Source organism: Pleurodeles waltl, chromosome 4_2 (assembly GCF_031143425.1).
Source record: "Pleurodeles waltl isolate 20211129_DDA chromosome 4_2, aPleWal1.hap1.20221129, whole genome shotgun sequence".
In the NCBI taxonomy this organism is placed as follows: Eukaryota; Metazoa; Chordata; class Amphibia; order Caudata; family Salamandridae; genus Pleurodeles; species Pleurodeles waltl.
The window spans coordinates 396,569,170-396,589,885 of NC_090443.1; the positions used below are offsets into that span (position 1 = coordinate 396,569,170).

Below are 20,716 nucleotides of genomic sequence, written 5' to 3' on the forward strand. Positions count from 1 at the left end.
ACCAGCCTCAGAGTCAATCCACTGAAACCCAGGATAGAGGCTGAAAGATTGGAATCGTAGCCTGAATATCCTGCACTCGCTTTTCGGGAGGAGAGGACTGAAACGACACTGTGTCCAGAACAGCTCCGATGAAAGGGAGCATCCGAGGGGGAGTCCGGTGTGACTTCTGCACGTTTATATTGAACCCCAGCATGTACAAGAGGGTCGCCATAGCCTAAAGGTGGGAGGCGACTTTCTGGGGCAAGTCCGCCTTCAACAGCCAGTCATCGAGGTAGGGGGGAGACTAAAACCCCCAACCTGCACAGATGAGCTGCAACCACTGCCATCACTTTCGTGAACACCCGAGGGGTGCTGGTAAGGCCGAAGGGGAGCATGGTAAATTGAAAGTGCTTGTGGCCTACCATGAATCGTAGTTAACATCTGTGGACAAGCAAGAAGGGGAAATGGAAATAAGCGCCCTGCAAATCCAACACTACAATCCATTCTCCTATGTCCAAGGCAGACAGTACCTGAGCCAAATTGAGCATTTTGAATTTCACTTTCTTGAGTAAGAGATTGAGGGCCCGAAGGTCTAGAATAGGACGTAAGCCCTTGTCTTTTTTGGGCACCAGAAAGTAGCGGGAATAACAACCACAACCTACTTCTGGTGCAGGGCCAAGAGAGCCACAACTTCCTGGCGGAGAAGTGCCAAATGATCCCCCAGTATACGGCTGAATGATGGAGGCATGGCTGGTAAGGCAGTCTCAAAGGGGAGGGCGTAGCCACTGAACGATCTGCAAAACCCACCTGTCCGTAGTGATGGATTCCCAGTGTGGCAGGTGATGAGGAATCCTGCCGCCAACTGGTCAAGAGTGGGGGGACAGACTAGGAGGGTTTGGAGGCTGTAGTAGAGACAGGGGTAGACTGCGCAGCCCTCTGGTTCCCTGTCCCACGGCCACATGGCATTCCGCGTCCCCAGCCACGCATGGGTGGAACCACATGTGTGGTATGGTGGCTGGGAAAGGGACACAACATGGAGCCACTTCCATGGCCACGAATGGGGCGGAAGGCGGACTTGTTGGGGACGAGGGGCAGTCGAAAGGCCGAGGGTCCGAGCTGTAGCCCGGAAGTTCTTGAACCTCTCAAGTGCCGAGTCTGCCTGGTCTCTAAAGAAACGAGAGCCATCAAAGGGCATGTCCGTAAGGGTCTGTTGGACATCCACTGAGAAACCACATGTTCTCAACCAGGTGTGACGCCTCAAGGCCATCGTTGTCGCAACCAATCTACCCAGATACTCGGAGACAATAGCATGGGCCTCCTTTGGTATCTGCGGCAAGACTTGTGCGACCGCATCCCAGACAGTGAGTATAACCCAAAAGGCATGCGGTGTTGGCTGATCGCAGCACTAGACTGGAGGAATAAAACATCTTCTTCCCAAATTGGTCCAGTTTTTTTGATTCCCTATTCAGAGGTGCGGAAGGGAATGCGCCAAAGGATGAGGATGCCTGGATAACAAGGCTCTTAGGCGTGGGGTGTTGGGACAGGAATTAAGGATCGAAATGGGGTAGGCCGATGGCGGCGTGCGAATTGTCCTATTCACAGAAGCCCCTGTGTTGGGTCTGGACCAAGCACCCAAATGGACATCAGTGAGGGCTTCTCTGAATGGAAGGAGAGGCTCAGAGGTGGAAGCCCCTGGTTGAAGAACCTTCTGTCGGGAGATTAGACCTGACCTAAACAGTAGGCAGCTCAAGGCTGAGGACCTCAGTCACCCTACTGACCACCATGGAATAAGTAGCTGCCTCCGCCGTAGCCACGGTAGGAGGAGACACCATGCTGGCATCTGGAGAGGTATCCAGACCACCGGCCTTGCCCAACTCCTGTGCCCAGTCCATGTTAGGATCCTCCTGATATTCATAAGGGTCCAGGGACCCCACCAATCCTTCCCCATAAGAATAAGGGTCAGAATACAACCTGGGGTGAATAGGCCCATGGAAGGAGGAAGCAGCGTAGGTAGATGCTGTTCTGACTCGAGCTGTTGCGGATAAGGATTGGTTCGATGTCGATAGTGAGCACCACCGACGTCGGGAGCGTCCACAGTCGAACCGGCACCAGGAAAGGTCTTGATGGTACGACCGGTGTCGGTACGGATCCAGGAGCGGATCCGGAGGGGACCTTGGTGGCCGGAGTCACCTGCGTGGAACCCGAAGGCCCTCCAACCGAACCCCTTGGGCCCAAAGGCACAGTAGCGGGGTTGGACTGCCCAAAAATAAGGCGCACGGGCTCACAGAATTCCTTTAATTGAGCAGGGGTTGTTCTGGCTCCTGGACACTCGGCTAGGTGCAGAGCGGACCCAAAAGCAGGCGCTGAGGACTGAGGCCTAGAGCCTTGACGCTCCTCCCGCGTCGCATCAGCAGAGCGACAGAGTGAAGACGAAGGATGACGAGGCTTCTTCTTATCTTGCCTTGTAGACTTAGAGGACGACGAGTGGTGATGGCTTAACGAACGGTCTCGAAACCTTTCTCTCGAAAGAGACCTGGACCAATGCGGAGTCGAGTGTCGGGCTGCCATAAGCTTGAGGGACCGCTCCCTCAAGGCTTTCAGGTGCATGGACCGGCACTTGGAGCACCACTTTAGGTCTTGGTCTCGCCCCGGGCACCACAAACAGACCCAATGCGGATCTGTCACCGACATCGTGCGGTGACAGTGCTCGCAAGTTTGAATCCGGTCTTCCAAGACATCTCGATGCACCAAAACTTCACCAAAAACACTATAAAAAGGTTGAAGCAGTCAAAAAATGACTAGGGTAGTTATCTCAGGATCAGCGCGTGGAGCAGAAAGAAAAGAACGGATGTCACTGCACTGAGGCGACGTCTATTTACTACTCCCGGCGTCACCACTGTGACTACAATGCCAACAACGCACAAGGTTTTTGCTTGAAGAAAAATCTCTGGATCCAGTCTGATGCCTGGGGTAAATTCTAAGGCAAGAAATCTGTAACTAAAAGTCTATAACATAAAAATCTATAATCACTGAAATGCAAATGGTTTCACAACCTTTACATTTACTAGTTCAAAAAAGCTAAAATAAAAAGCTGATAAAAGCGATCGCTAATTTCTGTTGAAAAGAAGCATGCAACAAGACTACAAAGAAACGATTAACATAATTACATGATAGGCAACCAAAGTAAAAAATAAAAATAAAAAAAAACACAACCAGACGAACAAAGGCAATTTTGAACAACAGAGGTCCTAGAAAGCCCCACTGTAAAGTCCCTAAGACTAGAAAGTATACCCAAAAGGTTTTTCAAAATAGAGTGGGTGGAGTTGGGGGGGGGGGGCAGTAGATATTTCGAAAAGTAACCCCCCTCTTTAAATGTCGTACTTTTAGCTGGATGATTTTCTTTAAAACAAAAAACAAAAAAAAAACTTCAGCTGGATTGTTTTTTTCCTAAATTGTTTTTTGTGTGTGGGGTTTAGTAGCCCACCCTTTCGGTTGCTATGTTGCCCTTGGGTTCCTGCACAGCCTCACATGGGCCTGCCAGAAACCCATTTTGCTGCCAGAGCTGAGAGAGAGAATGTAAGTGACAGAAGGGAGGAAATCACCAGAAGAAAAAGGCAGACAAGTGGTCCTTGATAATAACAGAATTAAAATAAATACAACTCTACCGGGCTGTCTGGGAGACACAAATAAAATGTTATTTGTCTCCATTCAAATGGATTAGACAAAGCAGTTTATATCAGTGTCAAATAAAAAAATAATTGTGTACTTGCAAGCCAGTCAAGTGTCACACAGAGCTGGGAGGTGACAACGAGGCTTTGGTAGCATGCAGCTGCATGAAAGCATCCTCATTCAAACACGACGGGGTCAAGAAAAGGGAACAGTGGATTAAAGAACCTCCAGTAAGATAAACCATAAACTTAGTGGTCAGTTGTATCCCTAACGTGCAAGTTCTTTTGAAATCTAATACCGTACCACTGGGTGGTTTCTTCTGATTTTAGAATCTGGTTCTGACTGCCAACAAGACCGGGCTCAAACTACAAAGAACGGGCATTGGAGACTATTCTCACTCACTTTCACCTGACCGAGAGAGGGCTGACTATCCTCCTGAGACATTCCTGGCCCGTGACCCTCCCGGTCCCAACCTCGTATCACGCTGCCCAGCCCCGGTGCCCTTTGACCCGGCAGGGACCAGGCTAGCCGTGTCCTACCTGTCGCTGTCGGCCGGGCGGAGGGACGGCAGACGGAAGCTCGTGTTCCGGTCCAGCTTCGACTGGCTCTTGGTGCGCTTGATGGAGCCTTTGAGGCGCTTGCTGAAGAACCCCTGGAAGAAGCAGAGCAGAGAGGGCGGGTGAGTGTGGTGCATCTTTCACAGTGTCCTCAAACTACAAATCTGAGAGAGACGGAGACGGCTGGGGTTTCGAGGTGGGAAGAGTGGGGTTTCGAGGTGGGAAGAGTGGAGAACGAGCCCAGGCATGCCCGCGTGTGGAACCCAGCAGAAGGACGATAAGGCCTCGCACCAGGGTGCAATGAGACAGGTACACTATACAACTAGCACACGTCACACACAGGTCTGTTCGGCACCCGCAGGCCTTTTCCACCTATGCACCCAGGATCAGGAACAACTTTCATGTGTCCATTAGGACTGCCTCGTCACTGCTCCAATCTAGGAAAAAGTTGAAGACCTCACCTCTTTAAAGCACACTAAATCCAGGGCCACTGGAATTATGTGATTCTCCAGCTTTTTTGCAGAATTATGTATTTGCACATTTGTCACAAACTATTATCTGCTGCATAACCTGTAGATTTTAACAAAAAACAGTTTCTATTTCAAACGTCTCAAAAGTTACTAAAAATGAGATGACATGTCTGTGCGCAGTGAGGGCTCTTAGCGAAGGTTAACTGGTCATCTTTCAGTTGCTTATTTCTATATTTAGTTGTTAAACTGCTACTAATGAGGTGCAATTTTTGCCCAAACACTATTATGATGTGCAAAAATTATAAAATAGCAAAGTAATTCTATAAAAACAAATGTGACATATCATGCCGCATAATTGCCTTTTACTTGCCTCATAATTTAGTCAACCTTACCGCATAAATTGGTGCTCCCCTTCTGCATAATTCCAGTGGCCCAGACTATATCACAATGCATTAACCATTCACAACTCCGCTTTCTCTTCTATTAGTCTTGACTTCATGTTAATCTTTGACCAAGTACAGTGCTCCACTGCCTTTTGGCTAGATTTGTGCTACAAAAATACCATTCACATACATACAAACCAACTGGAAACATCCACACCCAAGCAGTCACTGAGTCAGGGGTAGTGAACTTGAAAATAAATGCACACCATACATAGAAACTCCTCCATTTAGGATGGAGACTCCCTTGTGTTTCTGGCTTAAATGTTTTATTTTTTTGGTTGCATCTCCCACTTAAAACTTCCATTGCTCAAATAGAAAGAAGCAAATGAAAAACTCAACACTTGTTCTTGGATGGTTCCAAAATGCTGGCATACATAGTACACCTGCTTGTGGTTTGTCCTTATCAGTATTCCATAGGCAATTATAATGACATTTAAGAAAATCTATGGTAACACAGACGTTATAAACCATTTTAAAGAACACTGCATGACCATTTTTTAGGGTAGCTCAAGAAATATTTTTGAAATGATGACAACTTGAGTTTGCCTCTTTGAATCAATGATGGCATGGAGGATGGAAATGCCATTTGTTTCTACAGAACATCATCATTTTATTCAGTCTATTTCTCAGAAATCTCAGTTGTGGGGAAACAAGGAACTGAGGCCCTGGAAGGCATTGGTGTAGGAACAATTTTCGGAGTGGGGGTTCGTGCCATCAATACTACATCGCTGGAGTCATAGACACTGTGAAAAATCCAAGCGTCACACAAAGAACACGTGTAGCACGTGTAGCACATGAGCCACGCCCATTCAGCAGAAGAGTGGTAAGGGTGTGGTACGTAGCCAAAGAGCAGTTTGGAGCACAATGTTGTAAATATATTAATAAAGAATAGTGTGGAATCACACTTTAATTTACAGACGCACATTTTCCATTGAAATGGCCACAAAATTTGCACTGACATGCTGTTGCTTGTTAGAACTTTATAGCGTCCAAACGATAATGTGTGTAATTCAGGTTTCAGAAACAATTTATCACTGGCACATCACCAAGTAAAGCATCTTGATTTGTTCTGATTCTAATAAAATCTTTGTTTACATCACACGTTGGAATTACAAAAAAAGCGCTTCATTTGTGCTTTCGTAACTGCTGACATTTTTAAAAAATATTTGTTCATTTTACATGTTGTGTGTTAGAAATAAAATTGCCATCATACAGCCTTTCCTTTCGCATTCTCTAAAGCCCAGCAGGTTTGTCAAGTGCTTCACTTTACAGAATGCTCATTCTTTCCAGTCAGTGAAAGAACACAGCAATCTCCAAGGTAAATAAATAAGCAGCAATTTGCCAGAAGACACAGCCCGACATTTAACATCTGTCTTTGAAAGCACAACAAATGTGACAAGACAAAAATAAAACATAAAGGCATTTTTATTGTTCGTATTACTTCGGAATTCCTGCAGCACCCCCTGAATCTCTACCCCAAAGCGCTTAAGCCGAAAGATATTTATAAACCTCACCGGGAAGGTGCTCCCATTACCCACCTACACATTGTACCAAGTGAAAATACAGGCTGCAAAATCACTTTTTTCAAAAAGCAGGTGCCAAAATGTAGATATTACTTACATTTCTCCTTCGGAAATGTCCACCTGTACCTAAACCTCACTATCAAGCACTTGCCTCCGCGTTAGAGTCAGATAAGGAAATTAACCTAAAATATGGGAATGACATTGGATGGATTTGAGAATTCAACATTTATTATTGTAGTGAGATAAGGATTTTGGCAGACTACATTTTGGAGTCCACGATTAAAGGACACAGGACAAACGGCAGCACCACCATCCTGTTCACAAGGCTGCCCGGAAAATATATCTTTCAATAGAGAACCCTCCTCAGCCTAAAACCATTTCTGTTGTGCAAAACTGGATAGATGTTTAATTGCATCGTTTGGAAAATACCTCGTGTGCCTTCTAATTGTTAACTATATCTTTTATTTTTGCTGCCTCTGCCATTCGAACATTAATAACGTGTGTTTTTCTATAACTCTGCTAGAAATTATTTGGCTTGCTTGTTAATGAACAATTAATAAATACATAAAGCGCAAAGTGAACTGTTCAGGGTCACACGACGTGTTCAGCTGTAAGCCAGGACTAGAACTTTTATTTCTTGAATCCAGTGTTGTCATCTACAACTCTGAACCACGTGTCCTGGTTGTGAGAAAGGTTCGTAGCTCCCCTGATAACATGCCATCGGTACAGACTGAAAAATATTAAATAATATCAATTAAAAAAATAAAAAAAACTTCACCTCTACGTTTCCCTCCCATCTTCTGACTCACCTCAAACAAACCTTTCTGAGTGCAATGGACTCCCACACATGCTTTCTAAGCTCTTATCTCCTGTCTAATTCCTCTAACTAAAAGGCGCAGGTGACCTCCCCCCCACTCTCAGCATCTCACATCTTTCCTTTATCATTCCATCTCACATGAACCTTTCCCCTATTCAAAACACTAACGTAACTGCTCATCCGCTCAAAGGCACAAACCCAAACTGATAACAACTAATGCTACAAAGACAATTCCTCGCAAGGGCTAGTAAGCGCTCTACAAGTACAATTTACAATAATATTTGGATTGGGCAAAACCCGGGGCTGAAATGCAGTAGCTCACTATGCGCCATCGTGTGCACGACTTGGCTGCCAATGTGAAAGGCACAGTGCTAATCCATTTCTCAAGGCACAGTCAGCGGGCAAAGGATGACCGAACACCACCAAAGCAACAGGTCGAAGAGGGGATTTTGGATCAGAGTGTGTGGGTGTTGGTGCTGCAGATCACTGGTTCCAGCCTAGCACTCCCATGAGGCAGATAAAAAGCCCACTGGGGAAAAGGGTACAACGTCGTTAAGACACATTCTGAGCACAAGGTCCGATTAAACCTTACACGTTGGAAACACACCAGTTAGTGGTGATTTGGTAGGTTTATGTTCAACAAAAGACTTCGCTTTAAAATGCATAACCTAAGTAGTGTGGAAGTGGGTGCAAAGCTCGAGGAACGTTCCGTGTAAAGCTCTGCTTCGCCTTTTCCCAGCTCTTGGGTGCAAGACTCCAGTCGGCCCTCCCTAATTCCATGCCATTTCACTCTTCCTTTCCTCTCACTGCCTACGCTCCCCACCAGTCCCACCCAACATGGTAGTATTCGCAGTCAAGTAGCACTTGGCTACTGCACTGAACTGGGCTTCATCGCTTTCCTGCGCAACTGGCATCTATTGTGTGGCTCCACCTACCTGTAACTGATGGAACTCAAGTGCCACCCACTGTGAGGGAGACTCACGTTTGGACGTCAGACTGAGCTCTCACTCACAGCAGGCTAAATGTTACACCTGGTAAGGGGCTAGAACTTGGACACTAAATACATCTATTTTCCAAGCTTTGCTGTGCACATATCAGGTCCAGAGAGCTGAAAAGACCTCAAGGGCTGTAGTATAAATTGTGCCTGGGGGTCCAAAGGCATGTGCAACTGCTTTGTGCACCCCGGGCAAGAATAGTCTTACAGAGGGGCCACAGATGCTTGTGTGTCCCATTCTGTAACACTGATAGTGCCAGTGCTATCATGAGAGGGCATTCCCTCATTTACCTTGGAGGTGACGTGGCCCTATGCAAGTGAGGGAATCCCTGTGCCTTATTACAGCCACTGGTGCAGACATATACAGGCCCTTAGGAGGCGCAGTAACAGTGCACCACAAAAAGGTAGCACACTGTCCGTGCTCTGCCTGAAGTCAGCCCGCTGGAGTGGGGGAAGGAGGGCCCATGGACCCCAAGGACACCCGCTTTGATGACAGATACAGTCACTCACACACACTTGCAGGGGGAGCTCTTGCCCCGTTTTAAAGTGCACTGTGAAACACGGAGCAGCTTTGGTGTAGCTGCTCCGTGTTTCACGTAACGCGCTGCCCGAGGCAAGGAGAGTTCATGGTTGCCCTCATGGCAGTGCATAATTGAAATAGGGCGCTCTATCCCTGTTTTTGCGCACGGTGCAGGGGGGCAAACCAGGACAGTGCACTCTTTCCATAATATGGCCCCAGTAGGCAATTCCAACGTGATAGAAAGCTCCCAATGACCCCTACAACTAATGTCAGAAGCTGCTTTAGACACTGGAGTGCTGCTCCATTACTTTTGAAAGCCCTACGCCTGCTCCAGTGAAGCTTTTGCAGTTGTTTTTATATATTATATGTGTTTTATGGGAAACATCTCCAACCACAACTCCGGAACAACGAAGTTGTGAACAAAGAAAGTGGCACAATGCCCATGGCTTTGTTCTGTGCCTTAAGCATGCATGTGCTGAACGACACACATGCGTGGTTAAGGCACGGAAGAACGAGTCAGTTTCATCATCATCATCATCATCGGAGGATGCGATCAGGTAAGTGGGGCTGGGGCATTTTTAGGGGCGTGGGTGGGGGGTCGGGGTAGTTTAGGTTTTAGGGGGGTTGGGGGTCGCGGTAGTATTAGGGGGAGGGTAGATTATGTTTTGGGGTGGGAGGTCACGGTAGATTTAGGGACGGGGTGGGGGTCGCAGTAGTTTAGGTTTTAGGAGATGGGGTCGCAGTAGTTTTAGGGGCAGGGTGGGGTGGGGTGGTCGGGTAGTTTAGGTTTTAGGGGGTCACAGTAGTTTTATGGGCAGGGTTGGGGGTTCACTGTAGGTTTAGGGGTGGGTGTGTCAGGGTAGTTTATGTTTTAGGGGGGCAGGGGGGTCGCAGTAGTTTTAGGGGCAGGGGGGTCGCAGTAGTTTTAGGGGCAGGGTGGTGGGGTCAGGGTATTTTTAGGTTTTAGGGGCACGGATGGGGGGTCAGGGTAGTTAAGTTTTAGGGGGGTGGGAGGTCGCCGTAGTTTTAGGGGTGGGGGGGTCGGGTAGTTTTAGTTTTTAGGGGTGGGGTGGGTCGGGGTAGTATAGGTTTTAGGGGGGTGGGAGTGTGCAGTAGTTTTAGGGGCGGGGTTGGGGTCTTTTTAGTTTTAAAGGGCAGGGGTGGGGGGGTCAGGTAGTTTCAGAGGGCAGAATGGGGGGGTCAGGGTGTTTTTAGTGGTGGGGTCGGGTAGTTTAGGTTTTAGGGGGTAGGGGGCCGCGGTAGTTTTAGGGGTGGGCTATTTTTAGTTTTTAGGGTGGGGGTTGAGGTAGTTTAGGTTTTAGGGGGGTGGGAGGGTGCAATAGTTTTAGGGGCGGGTTGGGGTATTTTTAGTTTTTAGGGGGGTGGAGGGTCGCAGTAGTTTTAGGGGTGGGAGTAGTTTAAGTTTTAAGGGTTGGGGATGGGGTAGTGGTAGAGTTGTTTTTAGGGGTAAGGGTGGTGGGTTGGGGTATGATTGTTTTAGGAGTGAGGGGTGTCACATGATGGAACCACGCATGCCATTCCACGTATGCCTTTACCAGGAATGCCTTTACAATTAAAAATTGTTATTAAGGCATTCGTGGTAACGCAGTTGTTGTTCCAACCGCATATAGGCATCCGTGGTTCCAGCAATCGTGGTTCTGACTCCTATTCGTTTTTTAATTAATTATTTCAGGGGTCACTTTTCCTGGTATCGTTGAAGTCCAAGTTTGTGTGCCTTCACTTCCTGTGAGGGCATCAAATATGCTAATTAATTCTCCTGTAATTTCTAAAAACGTGAGAGGTCTGTAACAGCCCGTCCTATGGCCCATCCCTAGAGTTGGGCGAGCAACTGAAAGCTCAAGCCAGGCTCAAGCCTGAAGCCTTGCTCTGGCTCAGCTCGAGGTCATGTTGGAACCTCGAGCTGATAACGAGACGAGCTTTCATGTGGCTTTTGCCTGCCTCACTACCCATACTCTGGATAGGTGTTAGGGCCAGCTGTTGATTCTGGCCCTGGGAAACCAGGTTCGAGTCTCCGCGTTGCCTCATCATTCTGTAAATCTGGGCAAACCACTTAATTTCCCTATTTCTATAAACAATGAACAGTGACCTTCTGTAAAGTAACAGGAGCTTATGTGAAGCAACTCCAGTACCTAAGGGTTGAGTTTGCGCTGCATAAAAACTAACGAAAGGTGCACAAAGTTAAATACAAAGCCATAGCGTGAACAATGTTAGTTAGGGATATTCTGGACCAATACACAACTTACAAGACAATTCTCTTGTCTCTTACTTCACTAAAGTTTCGAGTTTAAAAATAATCACTTTTTATAAAGTACTTCTCAGTGCAGTTCTATAATGTGATGTGTTAATGTCAAAACTTCCACACAATAAAAACTTTTTTTTAATTTTGAAGAGACTTTATTTTTCGTGCTGTTTGATCTAGGATTTACATAGCAAACATTTTCAGGGCTGGACTGGTGCACGGGCTCTAAGTTCCGAGCCAGATCCTTGGCTGGGATCTCCCCGTTTGTTTGTCGGCTCCCCACTGCTACAAATCCCAGAGTAAAGACTGAAGTACACCTGATGGAACTTGCGTCATATTCTAGTATTTCAGCCTTCTGTTCTCCCAACCTGGGCTGAAGAAACCAAGGAAACTCTTCCTCTGGGGTGAGCTTGGGAACGGGGCAGCCACAGGAGCAGTCTGTACTTGCCCAAACCGGGCAAAGGGAAAGTGCAAACCCGTAAATCTGGTGCAAACTAACCATTTACTGGCGTCCGAGCCACAGCCCGCCACTGTAATGTCCAAATGGTGACGGTGTGAAGTTTAATGCCAACCTGTATCAGGATAGATCACAGTGTGGAACTCCGTGAGCACATATGTTTTTGAAAACTGCCAGACACAAGTGGAATCCTGGCTCAGACTTTCCAACTTTCCGGCTTAATAAAACGAGCCCAATTAGCTGGGCATTATATATACACACTCTAAAGAAGGCATAACAAACATTTCACTTTCTGGAGTCCTTTACGCACATACTAACTGGAATTATTAGTAGCATCACAGTCGCCGATGCCATATTGACTCCTTTTTACGACGTGCATGCTTTGAAATTACCTAAAATCCAGAGTGACTTCAGTTGCCCCCCAGTGTTTTGAATGCTGTCACCACTTGTGGGGTGGGGGAGCTGTGCTCTCAAGATTTGTTCCAACTTTTTCAAATGGCTGTCAGACAATTCTAAAGGCTCAAGGTTGAGGTGTTGTTGCCTCTATTTGCCCCACCCACAAAGAATTGAACCACAGTGGGTCACCCTGATCGACAATTTCCAAGCTATGTGCAGTCAATGTAAAAACCAGCGGCAGCGGATGCAAATCTGAAGGGAAGGGGCGAGGGGATTAAAAAAAAACAGAAAAAAAAAAAACTTACCTTACTGCATCTCATGCAAACTCGATCCTGTTCCCTCGATGTGGTGTCCCAGCATTCGCTGGGACATCAGCACAGGCCCCCCAGCAAACCTGGTGCTTCTTTCATGCTATACCGAGCATGAAAGCAGCAAAAGGATTGGTCTGAGTGGCTCGGACTGCTGCTCAGACATAACCCTGGGGTCTGAGCAGTTTCTCCAGCCTGGCTGTTAAACACAGCAAGGCTAGAGAAACCTAAGTGCACATGTGTGTTTGGCCAGCCTGAGACCGCTGGCCAAAAACGCATGTGTACTTAGGTGCACTCTCTCCTCATCCCCCCCTTCCACCTTCTGTGGCCCAGCCCCCCCCCCCCCATCTCTCTGCACTGCTGGCTGAACCACAGCAGAAAAGTAAAACAACTATGGTTTTATTTTTCTGCGCTGGCTCAGCCAGAGGGCGACACTCCTTCACCATAGCAAAGGAGCCGCCCCTGGTAAAAACATTAAGCCATTTCAACAATGACATTGAGGAGCCTCTCGAGCGTAATTCTAGAAACAAGGATATATTTAAGTGCAACAAGGAATCTCCTAATTTTTATGAGAACCCAATATGCGGTGTCCCATTGACAATGGATGAACATGCTAAGTCCATTCGTAAGAGCCAGAAATGTTCTCACTACGGTGGCTGCTTTACCTTTAGCACTCAAGAATTCCTTCTGCTGAAAGGAAGAATTTTAAACACCATCAACCCCAAGTTGCCTTATCATCACTTTTGTAGTTTGTCAGGTAACCTTCAGATCTGTGTAAATGTTCTTCACATTCCCAGAGTAGAAATTTCTGTGAACCTGTTCACTGCAAGAGGGAGAAACCAGGACACACCAGCACAACTAAAAAAATCAGCTAACTGTACCCCCCTCACTGCCTTCATCTACATGAAATCAAATGGAAAAAAAAACACAACAAAGTGTATCCTTCACTTCATCACCACCAACAAGAAAACCATTGAAAAATGTAATAAAATGTATCTTATTACAGACCTTCAGCACTCTGAAACCTACTCACAGAACCAACAAAACGGATCTTCCACTCTACCTTCATCAACATGTAATTCACTGAAAAACCACACCACTTACCATACTTAAAAATAATCATATAACAGCGATTGATATTAGGCATTGGTGACCAGCATGGGCGTAGGAAGTGTGGGGGATGTGGGGAATTTATCCCCCTCAGATTTCGCAGGGGACAAAAAAAACTCCTCCACACTTTCTCTGTTTGCAGGGCCATTGGACCATTAAAACATTATCTATGATGGCCCTGTTTTTGAACTGATAACCCGCTGTCAGTCAGGCATGTATTCGCGGGTGTCTGATGACAAATTCCGGAGGTCAGATGTAGGCTTTTTTTTCAGGTTTGTGGCAGGCTCCCCATATAGCACTGATGGCTAGCTATTGTCATTCTATATACAATGATGGTCAGCCCGAGCAGGCACAGCATGTGGTGTTCCTCCTTCTATCCTGGCCTAAGGGCACAGCAGGGAGACCTCTGATGCTGCTTCTGAGTAGCAGAGTTCACCCCCCCCCCCCCGGCAAAGGGAAGTTATGGGGCTACAGAACAAGTTCTTTGATCCCTAGCATGGGTAGCTACCCCAAATTCATGGTGGTCAGGTGAGGCATTTTTTATGCAACTCAACTCAAGTACAGAAATAGACAAGAAAGCAAACCCGTTCCTTACCTGTTTGTTGTAGATTTGCCACTTAATGGAAATGCATCTCTAACAGATGCCCTGAGCAATGTGTTTGCTGTGTCTTAGGGCTACTGCTCTGTAGCCTTTCAATTACTTTAGTCCAACAAGAGGCCCCCAAGGAAGCATTTCAGATTTATCAAACAGATAAAATGTTTCATCATGCACTCATGTTTTGGGGGAAAAAAGCACTTTCAAACCAAACAAGTGAAACAGAAAGTGTTATGGCCTGCAGTTTAATAGTTAAAAAATCATTCTGATTTAAGTGCTTTCTGCTCTGGTGTGTTAACATGGTCAGACTGGTCTGTAGGCAACCTGGCAGTGACAGAAGGGAAGTTTTGACAGGTCAGTGTGTGGGTGTTTGGCTGTTTGTGGAACAGTTTTATGGTCTGTGGGTTGGTTTGTACTGTTGATATCACTGATATTACCACAAACATTGCTTGCAGCAAATGCACATGCATGCAGTTTGCCATACCCAGGGGCGCTGGAATCATGCGATTGTGCAACCGCTGTATTTTTCAGATAATTATGGATTTGCCACATAATCTATCATCTGCTGCATAATCTGCAGATTGATTTGAAGGAAAAATTGTTTCTAGCTCATATGGTTCAAAAGTTACTAAAAACAAAGCGACTTGTTGCAGCACAGTGGAAGGCCCTTTCCAAAAGTTGACTGGTCACCGTTCTGTTGCTTATAGCTGTATTTTAAAACTGGATATTAAACTGCAACTAATGAGGTGCAACCAATGCCTAGAGAGTGTTAGCAAGTGTGAAAATGACAAAATAGTGAATACTATTAAAAAATGTGCTGCATTACGCTGCATAGTTTGCCTTTTCCTAACACATAATTTACTAAGCTCTGCTACATAATTTGGCAGTTCCCTGCTTGCAAAACAACCATGCAGTGTCTTTACAAGTTTGACCCTGTGCTGATTTGTGAGCCACATTTTACTACCTGATTTGCTAACAGGGATACTCTTCTTTTGGTGCCTATTTTCTTTCTCAGTCCAACCATTCCTCAAGTACTTATGTCCACCTTGCAGACCACACAATGAGGCTGCTATCACGAAGACCCCTCCCAATTTTGTGCAAACTATGGGAACTGTGATCCTGAGTACAATGGACGTTGAGTCAGAGATGTGTCTATAAAGGGCTTGCCTCGCTATTTCGGCAGCACCATAGAAACCCAGGCACTTTCTACTGTGCACCTTCCGTAGGACTCCCATTGCACTTCAGCAATGCTTTGTCTATCTACACAAGCCCAGGGCCCAGGAATAAGCAGATGGGCTCAGACATTCTCACTCTTTCCCAACACACACCATACTGGCATGAAAGACTGCCCCTCCTTTCCTGGCTGCTCCATTTCATGATGCACATATCTGACTGCCCTACTACACTTGCAGCTGACGTTTGGGCGACATGAGGTGCAGGCTTCTCTAATTGTTCCAGTCCGTGAGAGAAAAAGACCATAGAAAGGAGAGAAAATATATCAGTTTCAGACTCTCATCTCCAGGTAACGCTCAGACACATTTTTGAAGGAACTCTCTCTTCCTCTGTTGGCACTCTGCTTTGGCCATATTTAGCACGTTTTGTTTAGTATCCAAGTAGTCTTTGCAGCCACTTCAGAGCACTTTGACACAATACATTTGGATTATCAGTGTACAGTAACCGGAGTTAGTTGTATTTTTCTGACCATAAAAGCTAGGAGAGCTACCTCCTTCCCAGAATACATTTAGCTGTATTTTATCTAAGGTACAGGATGTGGCATTTTGGCCAGAGATGCCGACTTTGGAACTGGGGAACCAAGTTTGAGTCTCAGTGTTGGCTCAACATCCTGTGACTCTGAGCAAATCACTTAATTTTTCTGTGCAAAAAAAATGAATATGATCTTGTGCCATATACTAGGTGCTTATGTAAAGGTCTCAAGTAACTTTGGATCACGTGCCTGCTATACAAAACAGCAAAAAAAACAAGCATTGGACAAAAGGTCTCGCCTGTACAAGAGCTACTGGTTCTAGCAATGCGTTTCTGCCATATTGTACACCAGTGTGGGTGCTGTTCAGCATGGTTAAAAGTTAGTGGCGTGGAGTAGGGGGGAGTAGAGTGTCACAGAGTAGAGTTCAGTGGCTGAGAGTACTGTAGAATGAAATGGAATAGGGTGGAGTGGGTTGGATTGGATTGAGGTGGTGAATTCAATTAAAGTAGAGTGGATTGGATTTGAGAAGACTGGGGTGGATTGAATAGAGTGGGATGGAGTGGGGTGGATTTGAATGGGGTGAGGTGGATTGGAGTGTGGTGACTAGATTGGATTTGGGTGGGTGTATTGAACTTTAGTGATAGGACTAAAGTGGGTGGATTGGGGTGGTTATGAGTGTGGTGAAATGGAGTGGGGTTGGTTAAACTTGACGGGGATGGGTTGGATTCGACTTGACTGGGGTTGATTTGATTTATTGGATTGTAGTAGGGTGGATTAGACAGGAGTGGAATGGATTGGACTGGAGTGGATCTTTTGGAGTGGGGTGGATTAGATTAGAGTTGGGTGAATCAGAGTGGGGTGTGCTGGATGGATCGGAGTGGGGTGTGCTGGATGGATTGGAGTGGGGTGGGCTGAACTAGGTGGGGTGAATTGGACTGGGGTAGCGTGGGTGGGTATGACTAGAGTGGAGTAGGTGGATTAGAGTGGGGTTGACTGGACTGGATTTGGGTAGGGTGGACCGGAGTGCGGTGGAATGGAGTGGGGTGGGTTGAAGTGGGGTAGACTGAACTGCGGTGGTTTTGACTGAATTGGGGTGAAATGGGGTAGAGTGGGGTGGACTGGAGTAGAGTACAGTGCAGTTGAACTGCAGCAGAGAGGGATGGATTGGAGTGGGGTGGATTGGAATCAGTTGGACTGGATGGGTTGAATTGGAGTGGGTAGATTGAAATAGAGAAGGGTGACCTGGATAGGGTGGATTGGGATGGATTGGAGTGGGATGGATTGGAGTGGGATGGATTGGAGTGGCATGGGTGGATTGGACTGGAATGGGTTGGACTGCCGTGGGGTGGATTGGATTGGTTCAGCGTGGAGCGGGTGAAATGGATTGGAGTGTGGTGGATTAAGGTGAACTGTGTTGGACTAGGATGAATTAGGGTAGATTGGATTGGGGTGGAGTGGACTTGAGTGAGATGGGTGGATTGGGTTGCAATGGTTGGATTGGAGTCGGGTGGAATGGAGTGGGTTGGAGTGGGGTGGAATGGAGTGGGCTGGAGTGAGGTTGATGGTGAACTGGATTGGAGTGGGGCGGACTGGATTAGGCTGGTTTAGGGTGGAATGGATTGGGGTGGATAGGATTGGTGGGGGTGGATTGTGGTGAATTGGAGTCTGGTGAATTGGTGATGGTTTCGATATGGATTAGATGGACTGGATTGAAGCGGGGTGGACTGGAGTGGGGCAGGTTGTTTTGGTTTGGAGTGGGCAGATTGGAGTAGCACAGATTGTTCTGGATTGGGGTAAATTGTTTTTGAATTGAGTGTGGCAGATTGAAGGGAGGCAGATTGTATTGTACTGGAGTGTGGCAAATAATTTTGGATGCGAGTGGGGCAGATTGTTTTGGATTCGAGTGGGGATGGTTGGGGTGGGGCAGATTGTTTTGATTGGATTGGAGCAGATTGTTTTGAACTAAAGTGGGGCAGATTGTTTTTTATTGGAGTGGGGTAGACTGGAGTGAAGCTGATTGTTTTGGAATGGACTGGGCAGACTGGACTGGGGTAGATTATTTTGGATCGGAGTGGGGAAAATTATTTTGGACTGGAGTAGGACAGGTTGGAGTGGGGCATACTGGTTTGGATTGGAGTGGGGCAGGTTGAGTGGGGCAAACTGGTTTTGATTTGAGTGAGGCAGAAAGTTTTAGACTGGATTGGAGCAGATTGTTTTGGATTCAAGTGGAGCAGACTGTTTTGGATTGGGGTGGGGCTCGCTGTTTTGGATTGCTGCATTGAGTGTGACAAATTGATTTGGATTGGAGTGGTGCGGAGTGGAGTGGGTTGGAAGGATTGGAGTGTGGTGCCTCTGGATGGAGTGAGGTGGATTGGAGTGGGAAGGATTGGACTGGAGTTGGGCGAATCGGTGTGGGGCAGATTGTTTTGGATTGGAGTGGGGCAGATTGTTTTGGATTGGAGTGGAGTAGGTTGCTTTGGATTGGAGTAGGGCAGATTGTTTTGGATTGGAGTGGGGCAGATTGTTTTGAACTGGGATGGGACAGGTTTATTTTTATTGGAGGGGGCAGGTTGTAGTGGGGCAGATTTTTTTGGATTGCGGTAGGACAGATTGTTTAGGATTTCTGTCTTGGAGGGGGCAGATTTTTTGGGTTGGGGGAGGGCAGACTGAAGTGGGTTAGGAGGATTGGAGTGTGGTGGATTGGAGTGGATTGAGGTGAGTGGTTTGGATTGGAGTGGGGCTGATAGGACTGGAGTGGGGTAGATTGGGATGTAGACAAGATTATGTATTAAAGCATAATTTCAAAAATTACAAATAAGAAAAAGAAACAATGTTGGTTTGCAATATTTAGAACAAGATAAGTACTCTTTTGAGAACAGTACCCACATACAAAAACAAAACATGAGTGTAAAGTGGGCAAAGAAGACATGGCAAAATAAAGATAAAAGTTAGCTATAGAAAATAAAACTTTGCTATTATGTTTGTCCTGCTGGGCACGTTTTTGCCAGTCACATGCCTTATGTTTGATGGGCACAAGAAGTTAAAAGGAACAAAATAGTACCTCAGTCACCTTGGGAGAAGCGGACTGGCACTGAATAAATTGAATCCGTCAGTGCTTGGTCCCTGCTCAACGGACAGGAACAGAAATGATGCTAGGTCTGCACTGACCAACTACAAGGGTGTAAAGAAGAGTGCCATGCAAGCCAACAAATGGCAAGCAATGGACGGGCTCCAAGCCCTTTTTACTTAACAGAGCCTCACAAGCGAGATGCATGTGCTAGCGCATGCTATCTCAGACTCAACCCTAAAAACACAAGAGACCTGCCTCTGCTTATGAAGCGCTTCCAACCATGTCCTTACGGCCTCAGAGAACAGAAATATACAGGGGGTTAATAAAATGAAAAAGTTGTCAGCACACATAAAATGAAAAATCTCAACACCCTGAGACAGACACATACCAATAAAATACGTCCTATGTCTCACTGGTTAGTGAAGAACATGGAAATGTTCGGGAGGGCCATCGAGGATGCAAGGTGTAGGCATGGACAAGAAGTAGGAGCTTGCAGGCAATCCTGTGACATTTCTACAAGTCATAAAATAAATATTTGGACTTGACTACAAGGTGGTTGCAAACGTGCTAGTTTGGAATAAGAAATAGTGAGGTGTGGGGAAGTCTTAGGAGCTTCTGATTAAATTTCCAATCCGCAGAGATTCGGAGATTGCTAGTGCTCGGCGGGCAGGAAAGGGGCGCTGGAGGGGGCGATAAGAGAGAAGCTGAAGTGCAGCAGAAGGACAACTCAAAGGCATTCCTGGCACAGGGAATGAACCTGTGCGCAGGTTGGGAAAGGCTCACCAGAATCCACTTAGAGACTTTAAAGCGAGAAACTGTGATTTTAATGCGTGACTTCCCAGGAGAACAAAACCAGGAGTGTAATATTATCCTACAAGCTTCTCTGAACGGTGTCAGTATATCTTAGTGACCTCATGGAGAAGAGACATTTCTGCAAACCAGACCTGGATTTCCGGTTAGCCGCTGCTATGGCATCAATGGACAATCTGCCAGTTTTATTAAGCACATTCAGCCACCCGAACAAGTAAAACAGTTAAAACTGGAACCTAAAAATTCGTCTTGAAAATTAAATACATCATATTTACAAAGTTCACTTGCGTTCAAGCGCATTATCAAGGTAGAAGGACCAATTACATGGTCTGCAAATAATAACTTATGTAATAGACCTAGATCATGAGGAGGAAGTAACAGTTTGCAATTGCACATTAGGTGAAAAAACATGGAGCTTCTTAATAAATGGGCAGTGGTGAACATAGAATGCTTGCTTGCGTATCAAACTGGAGAAAAAGTTTTACCTGTTATTTACATGAGGGGGCTTTGGCTCCACCCAAAAAAAAGTATTTCTGTCTCACCTAATGATATTGGTGGTTTCGTGTATCATTCTGCCTTGTCGGATGTGTTTCCACTGGCATACAAGAGCAACTATTAAACGTCTGGAAAGTAAACTTAATCATCTCATTGTTTGTCACATTTAATTATCTATTTTTTTATGCATTTTATACAGAAAACAATTCATTTTCTTTCAAGGCCTCTGATAAGTATGTCACTGTTATCCTTGCCACAGATTGATCTAAGGCACTTGGCAAACAAAACACAGGATTATTTGGTGTTTCTAATGGTCTGTTTCGTCTACATTATGAGAAAACTCTTTGCATCCTCACTTTCATGGTATGCAGTGGCCTTGATTGCCCTAGTTAACAATGCCGAACATAGAAACTTGCTCAGGAGCAGACTTCTTCTGAAAAGCTTGAAACAGTAAGCAAACTCCTATTCTGTACCTCCTAAGATCGTAGCCTCTCTAATCTGCCACCATTTTACCTGGCTATCTAGCACTAGTGAAGGA

General features: G+C 46.1%; 1 protein-coding gene across 9 annotated transcripts in view; it reads right to left on the minus strand.

The window, feature by feature from the left end:
• Window positions 1-20,716, minus strand: part of RASAL2 (RAS protein activator like 2) — a 618,546-nt gene that overhangs the window by 173,463 nt on the left and 424,367 nt on the right. For all 9 annotated transcript variants that reach the window (XM_069231552.1, XM_069231551.1, XM_069231550.1 and 6 more), the window contains one exon: window positions 4,188-4,300. In XM_069231552.1, the coding sequence (XP_069087653.1) occupies window positions 4,188-4,300 (113 nt within the window). The remainder of the gene's footprint in view (window positions 1-4,187; window positions 4,301-20,716) is intronic.